At 47.2% G+C, this 19,303-nt stretch overlaps 1 protein-coding gene across 1 annotated transcript in view; it reads right to left on the bottom strand.

Annotated features, from left to right (window-relative positions):
• DDR2 (discoidin domain receptor tyrosine kinase 2) overlaps positions 1-19,303 on the bottom strand; it is a 121,128-nt gene that overhangs the window by 13,305 nt on the left and 88,520 nt on the right. Inside the window, exon 14 of the mRNA XM_075832266.1 lies at positions 18,193-18,427. Coding sequence (XP_075688381.1) covers positions 18,193-18,427 — 235 coding nt within the window. The remainder of the gene's footprint in view (positions 1-18,192; positions 18,428-19,303) is intronic.

Raw genomic sequence — 19,303 nt, 5'->3', positions numbered from 1 at the left:
GGTTGGGTCTGTCGAATGCCCTGAAAGACCTGCTAGTTAGCTATCCCTCTTCTGACTCCCTAGACCAGGTTATGGCTTTAGCGGTACGACTTGACCGACGTCTCAGGGAACGACAACGTGAACGTTTATGTGTTTTCTCCTCCGACTCCCCCATGATGCCTCCCGAAGCTCCGTTGCTTCGTTCCTCCCCGAAAGATTCAGAGATACCTATGCAACTCGGGGCCTCCGTGTCCCCCCAACAACGTAGAGAATTCTGCAGGAAGAATGGTCTCTGCTTCTACTGTGGGGACGACAAGCATCAAGTGAACAACTGTCCTAAGCGTAAGATTGCAGCCAGAGAACTTCCGCGTCTAAGTGATCATCGGGGAGGTCACTTGGGCGCACAGGTATTTCCCGTAAATATGAAACGTACTAAGATCTTGCTTCCCTTTCAGGTCTCTTTTGGTGGTAGGTCTGCTACCGGCAGTGCCTTCGTGGATTCAGGGTCCTCTACTAATATCATGTCTGTGGAATTTGCTATGTCCCTTGCTATGCCTCTGATTGATTTGCCTAAACCTGTCCCGGTAGTGGGTATCGACTCCACTCCTCTTGCTAATGGTTATTTTACACAGCATACCCCTGTTTTTGAACTCCTTGTTGGCTCCATGCATTTGGAGCAATGCTCTGTACTGTTGATGCAGGGATTATCATACGATTTGGTTCTAGGTCTTCCCTGGTTGCAGTTGCATAATCCCACGTTTGACTGGAATACTGGGGAGCTAACCAAATGGGGTAATGAATGTTGTACGTCATGTTTTTCTGTTAATTCTATTTCTCCCCCTAAGGAGGCGAATACGCTACCCGAGTTTGTTCAGGACTTCGCTGATGTTTTCTCTAGGGAGGCCTCCGAAGTGTTACCTCCTCATAGAGAATACGATTGCGCTATAGAAGTGGTACCAGGAGCTAAGCTTCCTAAGGGTAGGATATTTAATCTTTCTTGTCCCGAACGTGAAGCTATGAGAGTGTATATCCAGGAATCCCTGGCCAAGGGTTACATTCGTCCCTCTTCTTCTCCGGTAGGTGCTGGCTTCTTCTTCGTGGGGAAGAAGGATGGTGGTCTTAGGCCATGCATTGACTACCGTGGCCTGAATAAGGTCACGGTAAGGAACCAGTATCCCCTTCCTTTGATTCCTGATCTCTTTAATCAGGTTCAGGGGGCCCAATGGTTTTCTAAATTGGATCTAAGGGGGGCGTATAACCTTATTCGCATCAAAGAGGGGGATGAGTGGAAGACTGCGTTTAACACGCCCGAAGGCCATTTCGAATACCTCGTCATGCCCTTTGGGTTGTGTAATGCCCCTGCGGTCTTCCAGAATTTCATAAATGAGATTTTGAGAAATTACCTGGGGATTTTTCTGGCAGTGTACCTTGATGACATACTGGTGTTTTCCAAGGACTGGTCCTCCCACATTGAGCATGTCAGGAAGGTGCTCCAGGTTCTTCGGGAAAACAAACTGTTTGCCAAAACCGAAAAATGTGTGTTTGGGGTACAGGAGATTCCATTTTTGGGTCAAATCCTCACTCCTCATGAATTCCGCATGGACCCCGCCAAGGTTCAGGCTGTTGCGGAATGGGTCCAACCTGCCTCCCTGAAGGCGTTACAGTGTTTTTTGGGGTTCGCTAATTATTACAGGAGATTTATTGCTAACTTCTCGGTCATCGCTAAGCCCCTTACGGACCTCACTCGCAAAGGTGCTGATCTCCTCCACTGGCCTCCTGAGGCTGTCCAGGCTTTTGAGGTCCTTAAGAAGTGCTTTGTCTCGGCCCCGGTGCTGGTTCAGCCCAACCAAATGGAGCCATTTATCGTGGAGGTTGACGCATCTGAGGTGGGAGTGGGGGCTGTCTTGTCCCAGGGTACCAGGTCCCTCACCCATCTCCGCCCCTGTGCCTACTTCTCCAGGAAGTTTTCGCCAACTGAAAGTAACTATGATATTGGCAACCGCGAACTCTTAGCCATTAAATGGGCATTTGAAGAGTGGCGCCACTTCCTGGAGGGGGCTAGGCACCAGGTAACGGTCCTTACCGACCAAAAGAATCTGGTTTTCCTAGAATCTGCCCGGAGGCTAAACCCGAGACAAGCTCGATGGGCGTTATTTTTTACCAGATTACATTTTTTGGTTACCTATAGGGCTGGGTCTAAAAATATTAAGGCTGATGCACTGTCGCGTAGCTTCATGGCTAGCCCTCCTTCGGAGGAAGATCCTGCTTGTATTTTGCCTCCAGGTATAATCATTTCCTCGATCGATTCTGATTTAGTCTCTGATATTGCTGCTGATCAAGGTGCAGCTCCCGGGAACCTTCCTGAGAACAAGCTGTTTGTTCCCCTGCAATTCCGGCTAAGGGTACTTAGGGAAAATCATGACTCCGCACTATCTGGCCATCCAGGCATCCTGGGTACCAAACACCTCATTACCAGAAATTATTGGTGGCCTGGGTTGCCTAAAGACGTTAAGGCCTACGTCGCCGCTTGTGAGGTTTGTGTTAGGTCCAAGACTCCCAGGTCCCGACCAGCGGGCTTACTGCGTTCGTTGCCCATTCCCCAGAGACCTTGGACACATATTTCCATGGATTTTATCACCGATTTGCCTCCATCCCAAGGCAAGTCGGTGGTGTGGGTGGTGGTGGACCGCTTCAGTAAGATGTGCCACTTTGTGCCCCTCAAGAAACTACCCAATGCCAAAACGTTGGCTACCTTGTTTGTCAAACACATCCTGCGTCTCCATGGGGTCCCTGTCAATATTGTTTCGGACAGAGGGGTACAATTTGTTTCATTGTTTTGGAGAGCCTTCTGTATGAAGTTGGGGATTGATCTGTCCTTCTCCTCTGCCTTCCATCCTGAAACCAATGGCCAAACGGAGAGGACTAATAAATCTCTAGAACAATACTTAAAGGAACAGTGTCACCACAATTTTTTTTTTTATATGTTAAAGATGTTAGTGCTTTATTAAAAACGTTTGGATTAATTTGTGTGTTTGTGTGTTACTTTTTCTTATTTTTACACTTTTTCTTCCCTATGGGGGCTGCCATTTTTTTTTCCATTTCTGTATGTGTCGATTAACGACACATACAGACATGGAATACGGCAGCTCCAGTCCCATAGGGACTGCGAACGGGGCCCGTTCCATCCACTTCAATGTACGCCGTCTGTGTGGGAACGGCGCATGCGCCGCTCCCACACAGTCCAATTTGAAATGCGCGCCGTCCGGCGCCATTTTCCTGTGGACCGGAAGTCGCGGCCGGACAGTAAGATTACTACTTCCGGTCGCGGCTTCCGGACTTGTGCACTTGGACCAGCGGCAGCAGACGGAGCGGACGGGCCGGAGGGAGCCGCAGCGGCAGGAGCAGGTAAGAGATTTTTTATGTCTGTTCGTGTTTGTGTGTGTTTACTACTGTATGTAAACCTACTACACTGTGTGTTAGCTCAAAAAATGGCGACACACAGTGTAGGAGGTTAGACCGTTCAATCCCCTCGTTTATCCCGGCACTAGCCAGGATAAAGGAGGGGGGGGGGGGTGCTGAGAGCTCACTAGAGCGAGGGCTTTTTACCCAATTTTGCAGCATAAAGCAATGTGGTTGCTTTACCACATGCAATGCTGCAATTTTGGGAATGGCTCCATCTAGTGACCAGCAATGGGAAATATTATAAATTAGAATCCAATTGAATCCAATTTATAATATTTCATGACTCGTGAAAAAAATAAAATAAATTAGAACAATGTTTAATCACCTATACACTAATTGTTTAACAAAAAAAAAAAAATCATGTTTTGCTGGCAGCACATTCCCTTTAAGGTGTTTTGTCTCTGACTGTCAATTTGATTGGGTCTCTTTCATTCCCCTCGCCGAATTTCCCCTTAATAACCGGGTCAGTAACTCGTCAGGGGTCTCTCCTTTTTTTTGTAATTTTGGGTTTAATCCACGGTTCTCCTCCGTTTCACCTGGTAGTTCCAACAATCCCGAGGTAGAGGTCGTTCATCGGGAACTGTGCACAGTCTAGGCCCAGGTTCAGAAAAACCTAGAGGTGTCCCAGAGCGTACAAAAAACTCAGGCTGATAAAAAACGTTCTGCTAACCCCCTCTTTATGGTCGGGGATCTGGTGTGTTTGTCGTCTAGGAACTTGCGTCTCAAGGTTCCGTCCAAGAAGTTTGCTCCCCGGTTTATTGGGCCGTATAAGGTCATTGAGGTCCTCAATCCTGTCTCCTTCCGGCTGGAGTTACCCCCGTCTTTTCGGATACACGACGTGTTTCATGCCTCCCTCCTCAAGCACTGCTCCCCGTCCTTGGCTCCCTCGAGGAGACCTCCTGTTCCCGTCCTCACCCCTGAGGGGGTGGAATTCGAGGTGGCCAGGATTGTGGACAGCAAGATGGTCCAAGGCTCCCTCCAGTACCTGGTCTATTGGAGAGGATACGGGCCCGAGGAGAGGACTTGGGTACCCGCCCGGGATGTTCACGCTGGGGTATTGGTCAGGAGGTTCCACCTGCGTTTCCCCAGTAAGCCAGGTCCACTTAGAAAGGGTCCGGTGGCCCCTCATAAAAGGGGGGGTACTGTAAAGGATCTGCCAGGCACAGCTTCGGGGTTAACTCCCAGAACTAATCAGTCAGCACCTGAGAATACATCCCTGAGACTGACTCCTGCTTCCACCATTCAGGCTGGCAGGCTTAGGAGTGGGAGAGCCTATCGTAACCTGGCCAGACTCAGCTAGCTCCCGCCCTCGGTCTATTTAAGCCTGCCCTTCCTTTCCCTCGGTGCTTGTGATTCTTTCCTTGTGGTTTGCTGGCCCAGCTACAGCTCCTGCTATTTTTGATCCTACTCCATACAGACCCTGGCTTACCGACTACTCTTCTGCTTTTCGTTTTGTACCTCGCACACTCCTGGCTTGACTCGGCTCGTTCACCACTCTGGTTGCTCACGGTGTTGCCGTGGGCAACTGCCCCTTTTCCTTGCTTGTGTTCCTTTGTATGTTTGTCGTGTTTGTAGTGCACTTCCTGAGCGCAGGGACCGCCGCCCAGTTGTACCCCGTCGCCTAGGGTGAGTCGTTGCAAGTAGGCAGGGACAGAGTGGCGGGTAGATTAGGGCTCACTTGTCCGTCTCCCTACCCCCTGCCATTACATCACCGCTGCCCTTCCGTTGAGGGGTTCCGTCTGGTTAAACCCTGAACGTAAAGGCAAACGGAAACCTTAGCTTCCGTTTGCATCACCATTGATCTCAATGGTGATGGAAACTTTGCTAAAGATTTCCGTTTGGGGGGATAGTCATTTGTATCTATAGGGGGCTGTGTGTAATGCTCTCTACGGGGGGAGGGATGTGTGATATCTCCAGGGGGCTGTGTGTGGTGCTATGTATGGGGGGGGTGTAATATCCACAGGGGCTGTGTGTGGCACTAGGTACAGGGGGCTGTGTGTGGCACTATGTACAGGGGGCTGTGTGTGGCGCTATGTACAGGGGGCTGTGTGTGGCACTATGTACAGGGGGCTGTGTGTGGCACTATGTACAGGGGGCTGTGTGTGGCGCTATCTATGGGGGGTGTAATATCTACAGGGACTGTGTGGAACTATGTACAGGGGGCTGTGTGTGGCACTATGTACAGGGGGCTGTGTGTGGCACTATGTACGGGGGGCTGTGTGTGGCACTATGTACAGGGGGCTGTGTGTATGTGGTGTTTTACAGTGTGTGGTATTATTATATTCAGGCGCGCAGTGTTTGGTGCTATTATATTTAGGGGTACAGTATGTGGCACCATGATAACTTTATTTTCATTTATAGGTGTGGAAATGTTGGAAAAGTGAGGAGTCGAAGACATCTGAGTGGCAAATTCTGCAGAAATCAGTCATGGCCGGGAGAAGTTGTCATGTGCTCTGGACCGGATGGAGAAGAAAAGAGGAAAAAAACGACTAGAATCTGAGACGTCGTCACATGTGAGTCACTAGATTTATAGAGAATCTGTCACCTCTCTTGACATTTTTTTTATAGGAAATCCTTGTATTTCACAAAAAATCTTTCTGCAGTCCAGGACTGATAGACAATTCCCCTTGTCAGGAGGATGTGTCCCTGCACAGTGTGATACTGTCAGTATGTAGGGACACAGCCCTGTGACAAGGGGAATCCGTAACACCCATTTGTTAATGCTTGCCCAAAAAGGTAGTGTTAAAAATAGTTATGGCGCGGCAGGGCGGCAGTGCGCAAGGGAGGCCCAAGTTTGGGTAACAGCCCTGGGGGCCATCGTCTACTTAATCCGCCACTGAATATATATCTGACACCTGCTACATACCTACTACTGTATTCATTCCATCAAATCGATGGGACCCTTGCACAAATGACACAAACGGAAACCATTTGCGCCGGATCCGTAAACATATGGTTTTTGTTTGTTTCAGTCAGGGTTCCTTTCTGACGGAAAGCTCAGATGGAACGCCAGAACGGAGCCCTGATGTAGATGTGAATGAAGCCTAATTCATTGATTAACTTTTATTACTTTTTTGTGGGGCTAGTGAAAAAAACCCTCGAAATTTCATCATTCTATTTTGCATCCTAAATTTACACCATTTACCGTGTGGTATAAATAACCTAATACTTTTATTTAGTTGGTCGTTACGATTGTTAGCGATACCAAATTTATATATTTTTTTTATGTCTTACTACTTTTACACCGTAAAAACACTTTTTTCCAAATTATTTGTTTTTGTGCCGCCATATTTTAAGAGCCATAACTTTTTTATTTTTTCAGAAACGCAACTCAGAAAAAAAATAATCTTATACTTACCCAGAATTCTCTGTTTCTTTGTCCAGGTCGGCCTCCTGGGATGACGTTTCATTCCATGTGACCGCTGCAGCCAATCACAGGCTGCAGCAGTCACATGGTATGAAACGTCATCCCAGGAGGCCGGCCTGCAGAGATTTTGTTGGAGTGGGTTTCTGACGCCATGTTGCATTTTCAAAGCCCCTGAGGTACCAGTAAAGTACTTAACCCCAAAAAGTGTCCTCCATTTAGGAAACTATACCCCTCAATACATTTATTTAGTGGTGTAGTGTGCATTTTGCCCCCACAGGTTTTATGTCAAATTTATTAGAAGTGCGCCGTAAAAATTAAAAACCCAATTTTTTCCTATAGAATGCAGTTTGAACTCAATAATTTTTATTTTCTCAAAGAATATAGCGTAAAAAACATCCCAACATTTTTAAAGCATTTTCTTCTGAGTACCCCATATGTGGTAACAAAAAGCTGTTTGGACACACAGCAGGGCTCAGAAGGGAGGGAGCACCATATCCGCTTGCATCTCCTGTGTCGTCGCCATAGTGTTGAACCGGCCAGGTGGGTCCATGGCCTGAGTGTACTGTCACGAAGGGTCTGTGGACCCACTGGGCCGTACCGCCTTGGCGGTAAGGCAGCTGGCCAACAGGGTGCAGGTCAGAGTCTATAGTGTATAGGGTACCTGTGGCAGCATGGACAGTAGCTTGGCAGGAGCTAGGCAGCAGGTAGACATCAGGCGTGGAGAAGCAGACAGGCGTGGTATCCAGCATAGAACGACTACAGCAAGCACGGCACGAGATCAGCATATAGGTACAGGAACACTGGGAGCAGGAACACACTAGGGGACCATTGCATAGACAAACTATAGGGAACACAACAACGCTACTAGGGGGCTGGATCCCTCTTATAGTCCAGGGTACTCACGGGTCAAAGTTCGTCCATGAGGTCCAGTGCACGCGCTGGCCCTTTAAGAGCGGACACGAGCGTGCGTGCGCACCCTACGGGATCCGGCAGAGGTGAGTGGACGCAAGCGCTGGCGTCTCCTAAGGAGGTGGCTGGGGCCAGCGCTTGCCGACTCGTGGCTGCGGCTGTCAGGGGAGGTTGGAGCTGACAGCCCGCAGCCACGAACATTACACCCCCTTTTACAATACACTGCACTTTTTTGGGTCCTTCCCTTCTTACCAGTGGAGAAGATTTCACTTGGAAAGGTATTCATGGTACAATGTGTGTGGCCTCGCTTCCAAAGTACCGTCCTCCACTTTCTAATGCCTTGATAACCACCGCTTTAAATTTCAGAAAGGTTCCCCTCTGGCCTGCACATTGTTGAACCACGTAAGCCTTATACAATGGCAACTGTGTGATGAACGCGGTTTGCTTTTTGTACCACACCCTCAAAGTGGCACTACACGGCCTCAGCACTTGACCTGAAAAATCAACCCCTTCCAGGTACTTATTGTAGGCCAGGATGCGGTCTTGCTTGGGGGAGTTTCTGTACTAGTACCTTGTTCTGAGACGGGGATGCTGCTATTGATGTGTATTGTGCTCAATATAAGGACATCTCTCTTGTTCTTATACTTGACACGCAATACATTGCCACTGCATAATATCCTGCTCTTGCCTGTTCTGAGTGTTTGTCCAAACAGCGATCTACAGATGTAGCCATTTTTAACTTGATTCTGATAACTAGCTGCAGCGTGATATCACACAACAAAAGACATTGAAAAGTCATTGAAAAAGTCAGGATAAGAGATCTAGCCATTGTTTATTTAATGCGTTAAAAGTCAAGGTAAAGACGGCTACATCTGTAGGGAGGCTTCTTTGATTTTTTTCAAACAGTGTTGCATGCCGCAGAACTTCTGGAAGCTAGACACTAAAATAGGAAGATGCTAATGTAAAAAAATATTTATGTAGAGGTCATAACCCTTGCCCAACAGTGGGTGCTTTAAATCCCACACTATATCCTGTAACTCCCAGAAAGGGGGTCAATTCTGGTGCTATTCCCTTTGTAGATCCTAAACCTGTGAGTGTACCCTGATGTACTATCGAACAGCTTATACATCTTCATGCCATACCTTGCCATCTACTTGGCAGGTTCTGGCAGAATTTAAGCATCCCTGTAAAATATAACAGGGACTCATCAAAAAATGCACTTCTTGGAGGTGTAAGCCTGGACAAACTTGGCACTGAAATGGTCTATGAGGTGCCTAATTTTAAACAAGCGGTCAAAGCTGGGGTCATCTCGAGGTGGGCACTGCGCATTATCATGTAGGAACCTCAGGATAGCTTCAAAGCATGTCCTGGACATGGCCATACAGTATATCCGTGCTCCAGTAGGACCTAATGCTTGGCTTTTTCAATAAACCCATGTTCAATACAAGGTATCACTGCCTGAATGAACGATTAAAATAAGATTTTTATTGTAGAAAACCTTACTAAAATAAAGGCTAAATAGCCAATTGTACTGTAAAGGCGTAAGCACGGTAGACCATACAGAGGAGGAGCGGTTATAGTACTATTGTTAGCACCATTGCTGCCAAACAACGATTCCCCCTATCTGTATTATAATATAACTCCTGGTCAATCCGTGCCACTAACACGTGTCCCTACGCGTTTCCGCACCGTTATTGGTCACAGTGCTTCATCAGGGATACACTGATGTGATTTCAACACATCTAATTCAATTTGTATGGCCGGGAGACACCTATTGCCGGGAGACACCTATAACTTGGCACTGAAATGGTCTATGAGGTGCCTAATTTTGAACAAGCGGTCAAAGCTGGGGTCATCTCGAGGTGGGCACTGCGCATTATCATTATAATGTAGGAACCTCAGGATAGCTTCAAAGCATGTCCTGGACATGGCCATACAGTATATCCGTGCTCCAGTAGGACCTAATGCTTGGCTTTTTCAATAAACCCATGTTCAATACAAGGCCCCAAAATTTTACCATCTCCGCTTCATCTACAGTGGGTCTACCTTTGGGGTTAATCATAATTTAAACTAGGGTTTTTTGGGGTATAAATTGTTGGTAATACAAAAATATCTTGGTAAAAAAAAAACGTTTTGCAGAAAAAACTTAGCAAAAACGCCACAAAATACTGAGTTTTTCCTAAAAATGCTGTGTGTGGAGGCACCCTATAACAGATAATAAATTATGGCGCATGGCATGTTCTGCAGAATTCTGGCACATGTGAATAGTAAATCTACCCCAGTATTTTTTGCTTTTCTTTGTTCATAGCAATATATTGGAGAATTGCTAATTAGCATTAGGCCAGGATCACACACACACACAGTTTTGAAGCCATTTTTGGTGCAGTTTTTGGCTCCTTTTTTGGGCCAAACACAGAACTGGACACAAAAGAAAGGAGATGTATCAATCTTTTCTTTATACCTTTATGAACCAGAAAACGTTCATTCTAAGAGTATGTTCACACAGCTTATTTTCAGCCGTTTTTCAAAAACTTTCAGAAATTGACCTGCGGTGCAGAATTTAGATCTACAGCATGTCAATTTATGCCAAGTTTTCGTTGCTTTTTTGTTTCGGGTTTTCCCCATTGAATTCAATGGGGATGTAAAACCCGCAACAAACAGCCAAGTGTTGTAACTTTGCATCCGAAACTCTGTGATTCCGCCGGAAAAATCGCAATTCAGAAAAAAAAAGGTTTTTCTTGTTTAAAATGAGTGAAAAAGCTTATACATACAACCCGTGCATTGTCATAGCGACGCTTTCTTCTGTTCTTCTTGCAGGCCGGCCTCACGGGATGATGTTTCATCCTATGTGACTGCTGCAGCCAATCACAGGCTGCAGCTGTCACTTGGGCTCCAGTATCATCCAAAGGAGGCTGGATTGCACGGACAACTGAGGGATGTGTTAGCCATGACTAGAGCCCGGGGTAAGTATGAACTTTTAAGCGCAGCTTTCCGTAGGGAAAATTCCACTTGAAAATGCTGCGAGTTCTAGGTAGGATACGCTGCGTACTTTTACGCAGCGTATTTGACCCGTGAGAACCCACCCTCATGCCATGTTCACACAGCATATGTTCAGGCTGAAAAAATATGAGGCTGATTTCAATACAAAACAGTCTCTGAATTTAGGCATTTTTGGAGCTGCTTTTTTAAACTTTTTAATTCAGAAGTATAAAAATACACCTAATAGGAACTACACAGTGTATTTTCCATTTAAATCAATGGGAAGCGGTTTGCAGGTGTATTTCAAGTATATTTCAGAATGTATTGCGAGCGTTTTAGGTTCCAAAATATGTCTGGAAATATGCCTTGCAAAAAAGGGAAGAGGAACCTCTCAAAATCAATGTCGGAAGCCATTATAGTTCTCATCCCAAAGAGAGGTAAGGACCCTTGTGATAGGGAGGCCTATATCCCTCCTTAGCACATATGTAAAGTTATATGTGAAAATATTGGCAAATAGGGTCAAAAGGGTTATAAATTCTATAATCTATAAGAGAGGATGTGTCCATATCTGAATTTGACTGTAGAGGGGTTAGGGATAAAAATCCTTTTGTATGCGAATGATGTTTTATTATGCCTGAACGATGCAGTGAGGTCTGTCCCGAGGGCCATTCATGTGATAGAAAAATGTGGTTCCTTCTCTGGATTAGCGATTAATTGGAACAAATCGACTCTGCTACCATTGGATGCAATTGTAATGACAGGGATAGGGAAACCGACAAGTGAGCCCTAATCTACCCGCCACTCAGTCCCTGCCTACTTGCAACGACCCGCCCTAGGCGACGGGGTACAACTGGGCGACGGTCCCTACACTCAGTAAGTGCACGACAGACAACCAGACAAGGAAACACAGAACAAAGGGAAATGGGGCAGTTGCCCACGGCAACACCGTGAGCAACAAAAATAGTAAACGAGCCGAGTCAAACCAGGAGAGTACGAGGTGCCAAACGCAGAGCAGGAGAGTAGTGAACAAGCCGAGTCAAACCAGGAGTGTACGAGGTACCAAACGCAGAGCAGAAGAGTAGTCAGTAAGCCAGGGTCAATACGAAGCAGGGACAAGTAATTCAAGAAGCTGCAGCAGGGCCAGGAAACTAACAGAGAAGAATCACAAGCAAGGAGGAACAGGAAAGGCAGGTATAAATAGACAGAGGGCGGGAGCTAGCTCCGTCTGGCCAGGCTGTGATAGGCTCTCCCACTCCTAAGCCTGCCATCCTGAGTGGTGGAAGATGGAGTCAGTCTCACAGACATAGAAGCAGGTGCAGACTGATTACCTATGGGCGTGGATACAGAAGCTGTGCCTGGCAGATCCTTAACAGTACCCCCCCTTTTATGAGGGGCCACCGGACCCTTTCTAGATGGACCTGGTTTATTGGGGAAACGAAGGTGGAACCTCCTGACCAATACCGCGTGAACATCCCAGGCGGGTACCCAAGTCCTCTCCTCAGGCCCGTAACCTCTCCAATGGACCAGGTACTGGAGGGAGCCTTGGACCATCTTGCTGTCCACAATCTTGGCCACCTCGAATTCTACCCCCTCAGGGGTGAGAACGGGGACAGGAGGTTTCCTCGAGGGAGCCAAGGACGAGGAGCAGCATTTAAGGAGGGAGGCATGAAACACATCGTGTACTCGAAAAGATGGGGGCAACTCCAGTCGGAAGGAGACAGGATTGAGGACTTCAATGACCTTGTATGGCCCTATAAACCGGGGAGCAAACTTCTTGGACGGGACTTTAAGGCGCAAGTTCTTTGACGATAGCCACACCAGATCCCCGACCATAAACAAGGGGTTAGCAGAACGTCTTCTATCTGCCTGAGTTTTTTGTATGCTCTGGGACGCCTCTAGGTTCTTCTGAACCTGGGCCCAGACTGTGCACAGTTCCCGATGAACGACCTCTACCTCGGGATTGTTGGAACTACCAGGTGAAACGGAGGAGAACCGTGGATTAAACCCAAAATTACAGAAAAAGGGGGAGACGCCTGACGAGTTACTGACCCGGCTATTAAGGGAAAATTCAGCGAGGGGAATGAATGAGACCCAATCATATTGACAATCAGAGATAAAACACCTTAAATATTGTTCTAGAGACTGATTAGTCCTCTCGGTTTGGCCATTAGTTTCAGGATGAAAGGCAGAGGAGAAGGACAGATCTCCAACTTTTTACAGAAGGCTCTCCAAAACAAAGAAACAAATTGTACCCCTCTGTCAGAAACAATATTGACAGGGACTCCATGGAGACGCACGATGTGTTTGACAAACAAGGTAGCTAACGTCTTAGCATTGGGTCGTTTTTTGAGGGGCACAAAGTGGCACATCTTACTGAAGTGGTCTACTACAACCCACACCACCGACTTGCCTTGAGATGGAGGCAAATCGGTGATAAAATCCATGGAGATAGGGGTCCAAGGTCTCTGGGGAATGGGCAAAGAACGTAGTAAGCCCGCTGGTCGGGACCTGGGAGTCTTGGACCTAGCACAAACCTCACAAGCGGCGACGTAGGCCTTAACGTCTTTAGGTAACCCAGGCCACCAATAGTTTCTGGCAATGAGGTGCTTGGTACCCAGGATGCCTGGATGACCAGATAGTGCGGAGTCATGATTTTCCCTAAGTAACCTTAGCCGGAATTGCAGGGGAACAAACAGCTTGTTCTCAGGAAGGTTCCCGGGAGCTGAACCTTGATCAGCAGCAATTTCAGAGACTAAATCAGAATCAATAGAGGAAATGATTATACCTGGAGGCAAAATACAAGCAGGATCTTCCTCCAAAGGAGGGCTGGCCATGAAGCTACGCGACAGTGCATCAGCCTTAATATTTTTAGACCCAGCCCTATAGGTAACCAAAAAATTGAATCTGGTAAAAAATAACGCCCATCGAGCTTGTCTCGGGTTTAGCCTCCGGGCCGATTCTAGGTAAACCAGATTTTTGTGCTCGGTAAGGACCGTTACCTGGTGCCTAGCCCCTTCCAGGAAGTGGCGCCACTCTTCAAATGCCCATTTAATGGCTAAGAGTTCACGGTTGCCAATATCATAGTTATTCTCAGTGGGCAAAAACTTCCTGGAGAAGTAGGCACAGGGACGGAGATGGGTGAGGGACCTGGTACCCTGGGACAAGACAGCCCCCACTCCCACCTCGGACGCGTCAACCTCCACGATAAATGGCTCCATTTGGTTGGGCTGAACCAACACCGGGGCCGAGATAAAGCACTTCTTAAGGGCCTCAAAAGCCTGGACAGCATCAGGAGGCCAGTGGAGGAGATCAGCACCCTTGCGAGTGAGGTCCGTAAGAGGCTTAGCGATGACCGAGAAGTTAGCAATAAATCTCCTGTAATAATTAGCGAACCCCAAGAAGCACTGTAACGCCTTCAGGGAGGCAGGTTGGACCCATTCCGCCACAGCCTGGACCTTGGCGGGGTCCATGCGGAATTCATGAGGAGTGAGGATTTTACCCAAAAATGGTATCTCCTGCACCCCAAACACACATTTTTCGGTCTTCGCAAACAGTTTGTTTTCCCGAAGGACCTGGAGCACCTTCCTGACATGCTTAATGTGGGAGGACCAGTCCTTGGAAAACACAAGTATGTCATCAAGGTACACTACAAGAAATACCCCCAGGTAATGTAATGACAGGGGGGTAGGGAAACAGACAGTGAGCCCTAATCTACCCACCACTCAGTCCCTGCCTACTTGCAACGACCCGCCCTAGGCGACGGGGTACAACTGGGCGACGGTCCCTACGCTCAGTAGGTGCACGACAGACAAACGGACAAGGGGACAAAAGCAAATGAAATGGGGCAGTTGCCCACGGCAACACCGTGAGCAACAAGAGAGGTGAATGAGCCGAGTCAAACCAGGAATGTACGAGGTACCAAACGCAGAGCAGGAGAGTAGTCAGAAAGCCGGGGTCAGTATGAAGCAAGGTCAAATAGCTAGGAGCTGCAGCAAGGCCAGGAAACCACACGAGAAGAATCACAAGCAAAGGAGGAACAGGAAAGGCAGGTATAAATAGACAGAGGGCGGAACTAGCTCCGTCTGGCCAGGCTGCGATAGGCATTCCCACTCCTAAGCCTGCCATCCTGAGTGGTGGAAGATGGAGTCAGTCTCAGAGACATAGAACCAGGTGCAGACTGATTACCCATGGGCGTATACACAGAAGTGCCTGGCAGATCCTTTACAGGTAATCTCTTAAAATCTCATTTATGAAATTCTGGAAGACCGCGGGAGCATTACACATCCCAAAGGGCATGACGAGGTATTCGAAATGACCTTCGGGCGTGTTAAGCGCAGTCTTCCACTCATCCCCCTCTTTGATGCGGATAAGGTTATACGCCCCCCGTAGATCAAACTTAGAGAACCATTGGGCCCCCTGAACCTGATTAAAGAGATCAGGAATCAAAGGAAGGGGATACTGGTTCCTTACAGTGACCTTATTCAAGTTACGGTAGTCAATGCATGGCCTAAGACCACCATCCTTCTTCCCTACGAAGAAGAAGCCAGCACCTACCGGAGAAGTAGAGGGGCGAATGTAACCCTTGGCCAGGCATTCCTGGATATACTCTCTCATGGCTTCACGTTCGGGACAAGAGAGATTAAATATCCTACCCTTAGGGAGCTTAGCTCCTGGTACCAAATCGATAGCGCAATCGTATTCTCTATGAGGAGGTAACACTTCGGAGGCCTCCTAAGAGAAAACATCAGCGAAGTCCTGAACAAACTCAGGTAGCGTGTTCACCTCCTCAGGGGGAGAAATAGAATTAACAGAAAAACATGACGTCAAGCATTCATTACCCCATTTGGTAAGCTCCCCAGTATTCCAGTCAAACGTGGGATTATGCAACTGCAACCAGGGAAGGCCTAAAACCAAATCGGACGATAATCCCTGCATCAACAGTACAAAGCACTGCTCCAAATGCATGGAGCCAACAAGGAGTTCAAAAACAGGGGTATGCTGTGTAAAATAACCATTAGCAAGAGGAGTGGAGTCGATACCCACTACTGGGACAGGTTTAGGCAAATCAATCAAAGGCATAGCTAGAGACATAGCAAATTCCACAGACATGATATTAGCAGACGACCCTGAATCCACGAAGGCACTGCCGTTAGCAGACCTATCACCAAAAGAGACCTGAAAGGGAAGCAAGATTTTATTACGTTTCATATTTACGGGAAATACCTGTGCGCCCAAGTGACCTCCCCGATGATCACTTAGGCGCGGAAGTTTTCCGGCCGCTTATTCTTACGCCTAGGACAGGTGTTCACTTGATGCTTGTCATCCCCACAATAGAAGCAGAGACCATTCTTCCTGCGGAACTCTCTACGTTGTTGTGGGGACACGGAGGCCCCGAGTTGCATAGGTACCTCAGAGTCTTCCGTGGAAGAACGAAGCAACGGAACCTCGGGAGGCATCATGGGGGAGTCAGAGGAGAAAACACATAAACGTTCACGTTGTCGTTCCCTGAGACGTCGGTCAAGTCGTACCGCTAAAGCCATAACCTGGTCTAGGGAGTCAGAAGAGGGATAGCTAACTAGCAGGTCTTTCAGGGCGTTCGACAGACCCAACCTAAACTGGCACCTTAAGGCAGGGTCATTCCACCGAGAAGCTACGCACCACTTCCTAAAGACAGAGCAATACTCCTCAACAGGTCTCTTACCCTGACGTAAGGCCACCAGCTGACTCTCGGCAAAGGCAGTCCTGTCAGTCTCGTGATAAATGAGTCAGAGAGCAGAAAAGAAAAGATCAACGGAGGAAAGTTCAGGGGCGTCCGAAGCCAAGGAGAAGGCCCATTCTTTGGGCCCTTCCTGGAGTTGGGACATAATTATACCCACCCGCTGGCTCTCAGAACCTGAGGAGTGGGGCTTTAGGCGAAAATAGAGCCTACAACTCTCCCGAAAGGAGAAAAAAGTCTTCTGGTCCCCTGAGAACCGGTCAGGCAACTTGAGGTTGGGTTCAAGAGGTGAGGTGAGGGGCACTACCATGGTAGCATCAGGCTGGTTGACCCTCTGAGCCAGGGCCTGGACCTGTAGGGAGAGACCCTGCATTTGCTGAGCCAGGGTCTCAAGGGGGTCCATAGTAGTGTGAGGGACCAGGGTAGAGTAGGTATATGGGCTTGTGATTATGTAATGATAGGGAAACAGACAAGTGAGCCCTAATCTACCCGCCACTCAGTCCCTGCCTACTTGCAACGACCCGCCCTAGGCGACGGGGTACAACTGGGCGACGGTCCCTACACTTAGTAAGTGCACGACAGACAACCAGACAAGGCAACACAGAACAAAGGGAAACGGGGCAGTTGCCCACGCAACACCGTGAGCAACAAGAGTAGTAAACGAGCCGAGTCAAACCAGGAGAGTACGAGGTGCCAAACGCAGAGCAGGAGAGTAGTGAACAAGCCGAGTCAAACCAGGAGTGTATGAGGTACCAAACGCAGAGCAGAAGAGTAGTCAGTAAGCCAGGGTCAATACGAAGCAGGGACAAGTAATTCAAGAAGCTGCAGCAGGGCCAGGAAACCAACAGAGAAGAATCACAAGCAAGGAGGAACAGGAAAGGCAGGTATAAATAGACAGAGGGCGGGAGCTAGCTCCGTCTGGCCAGGCTGTGATAGGCTCTCCCACTCTTAAGCCTGCCATCCTGAGTGGTGGAAGATGGAGTCAGTCTCACAGACATAGAAGCAGGTGCAGACTGATTACCTATGGGCGTGGATACGGAAGCTGTGCCTGGCAGATCCTTAACAGCAATAGATTTTGATTCATCTGGAAAACTATCTGTCTTGAATCCCGCACAACACTTTGGATATCTGGGAATTAAGATTGATGGTAATCTGGAAAACCATATTTCTTTAAATATTATGCCATTGGTCTTGTAGGAGTAATTGAGATTAATGTTAATGAAGTGTATACCTGGTTATTAATGTATCAAAATAACTATTTCATTCATTAAAAGGGTTTTCCCATCAGAGAAATTTATGACATATAAACACATAGATGCGGGTCCCACCTCTCGGACCCGCACGTATCTCTAGAACGGGGCTCCCTAAACCCTGTTCTACTGCTCTGTGTTGTGACTGAAGTGTGTGATTCCCAACCACGAATTATGGAAACAGCGTAGCTCGCTGAACTACACTGTTTCCGTAAATCCCATAGAACTGAATGGTAGTTACGGGAACATCGTAGCTTGCATTCTACGCTGCTTCCGTAACTGCCATTCACTACTATGGGAGTTACGGAAACGCCGTAACTTCCTTTCTCTGGATCTGGAGGTGGAAGGGATATGAAGGGTATTGGTTGAATTGTTAGTTTGCATTGTATTCTTATGTGGTTGTAATACAATAGTCTGCTGAATAAAATAAAATATTATTAAAAAAATATATATATGCCGTGTAAACATGGCCTAAATGTGTCAGCAAAAATGTGTTGTAAAATAAGAAACAAGAAAATGGTTTAACTTACCATTAAAATGCTTTCCCAAGACATCCATCTAATAGGCAGTACGGCTCGACCCTGAATTCTGTAGTAATCGCCACTGTACAGATTCCGACTCATGCCAAAATCAGCTATTTTAATTGTGTAATTTCTACCAACAAGGCAGTTTCGTGTTGCAAGGTCTCGATGCACAAAATTAAGAGATGAGAGGTATTTCATTCCAGAAGCGATCTGTGCAGCCATGTATCTGAGGTCTGTGTAACTAAAGAAATTTAATTAATTAGTGATATTGAAAGCACTTGATCATGGCATTTACAATACCATAGTCAAGGATTAGTTTTTGAAATCAGTATAAAGCCAGAAGAATATGGTACAGTGACAAATATTCTTGTTCTGTGAAAAAGGCTATGATGATCCCACTGACTTGTAATGCTCCTGTCAGGTTTCCATTAAAGGAACAGTGTCATCACAAATTATTTTTTTAAGTGTTTTTTTTTTTTTACTGGATGGAATAGGACATGCTAAAGTCTCCTTCGCACACAATTTAAGGCTTTGTTCACATCTGTGTCAGGGTTCGGTTCTGACGTTCCGTCGGAGCTTCCCGTCAGAACGAGACCCTGACTGAAACAAACGGAAACCATAGGTTTCCGTTTGCATCACTATTGCTTTAAATGATGACGGATGCAATGCCAATGGTTTCCGACTACGTAGTCGACTACGGTATTGATTCCGTCAAAATGACGGAACCCTTGCACAACTGAGACAAACGAAAACCATTTGCACCGGATCCGTCACCATTGAAATCATAACCTCACTCACCAACCACATTCTCGCAGTTTAATTTGTTTGCTCCCAGTTCAGTTGCATTTATACATTTTGAACCCTTTCATTATGGACAACTGTGTCATAAGAGCTCAGTCTGACCACCAAATAGACCATGCTCTCATGTGTAGACAGGAGGTAACTTTCCCGTGTGGATGACTTCCTGTCAACTACAGGATTACATCATCCCATATCACATCCCTCCTGGCATCTCCCAGACCCCTCCTCTTCCCACCCAGCACCCCCTTCTTGTTCCTCTGTGTGTCCTCCATATAGTGCTGCTAAAGAGATAATTTCTGCACTATCTAAGGGTCCA

The sequence above is a fragment of the Rhinoderma darwinii genome, chromosome 7 (genome assembly GCF_050947455.1).
Source record: "Rhinoderma darwinii isolate aRhiDar2 chromosome 7, aRhiDar2.hap1, whole genome shotgun sequence".
In the NCBI taxonomy this organism is placed as follows: domain Eukaryota; kingdom Metazoa; phylum Chordata; class Amphibia; order Anura; family Rhinodermatidae; genus Rhinoderma; species Rhinoderma darwinii.
This window is presented reverse-complemented; position numbering and strand designations above follow the sequence as displayed.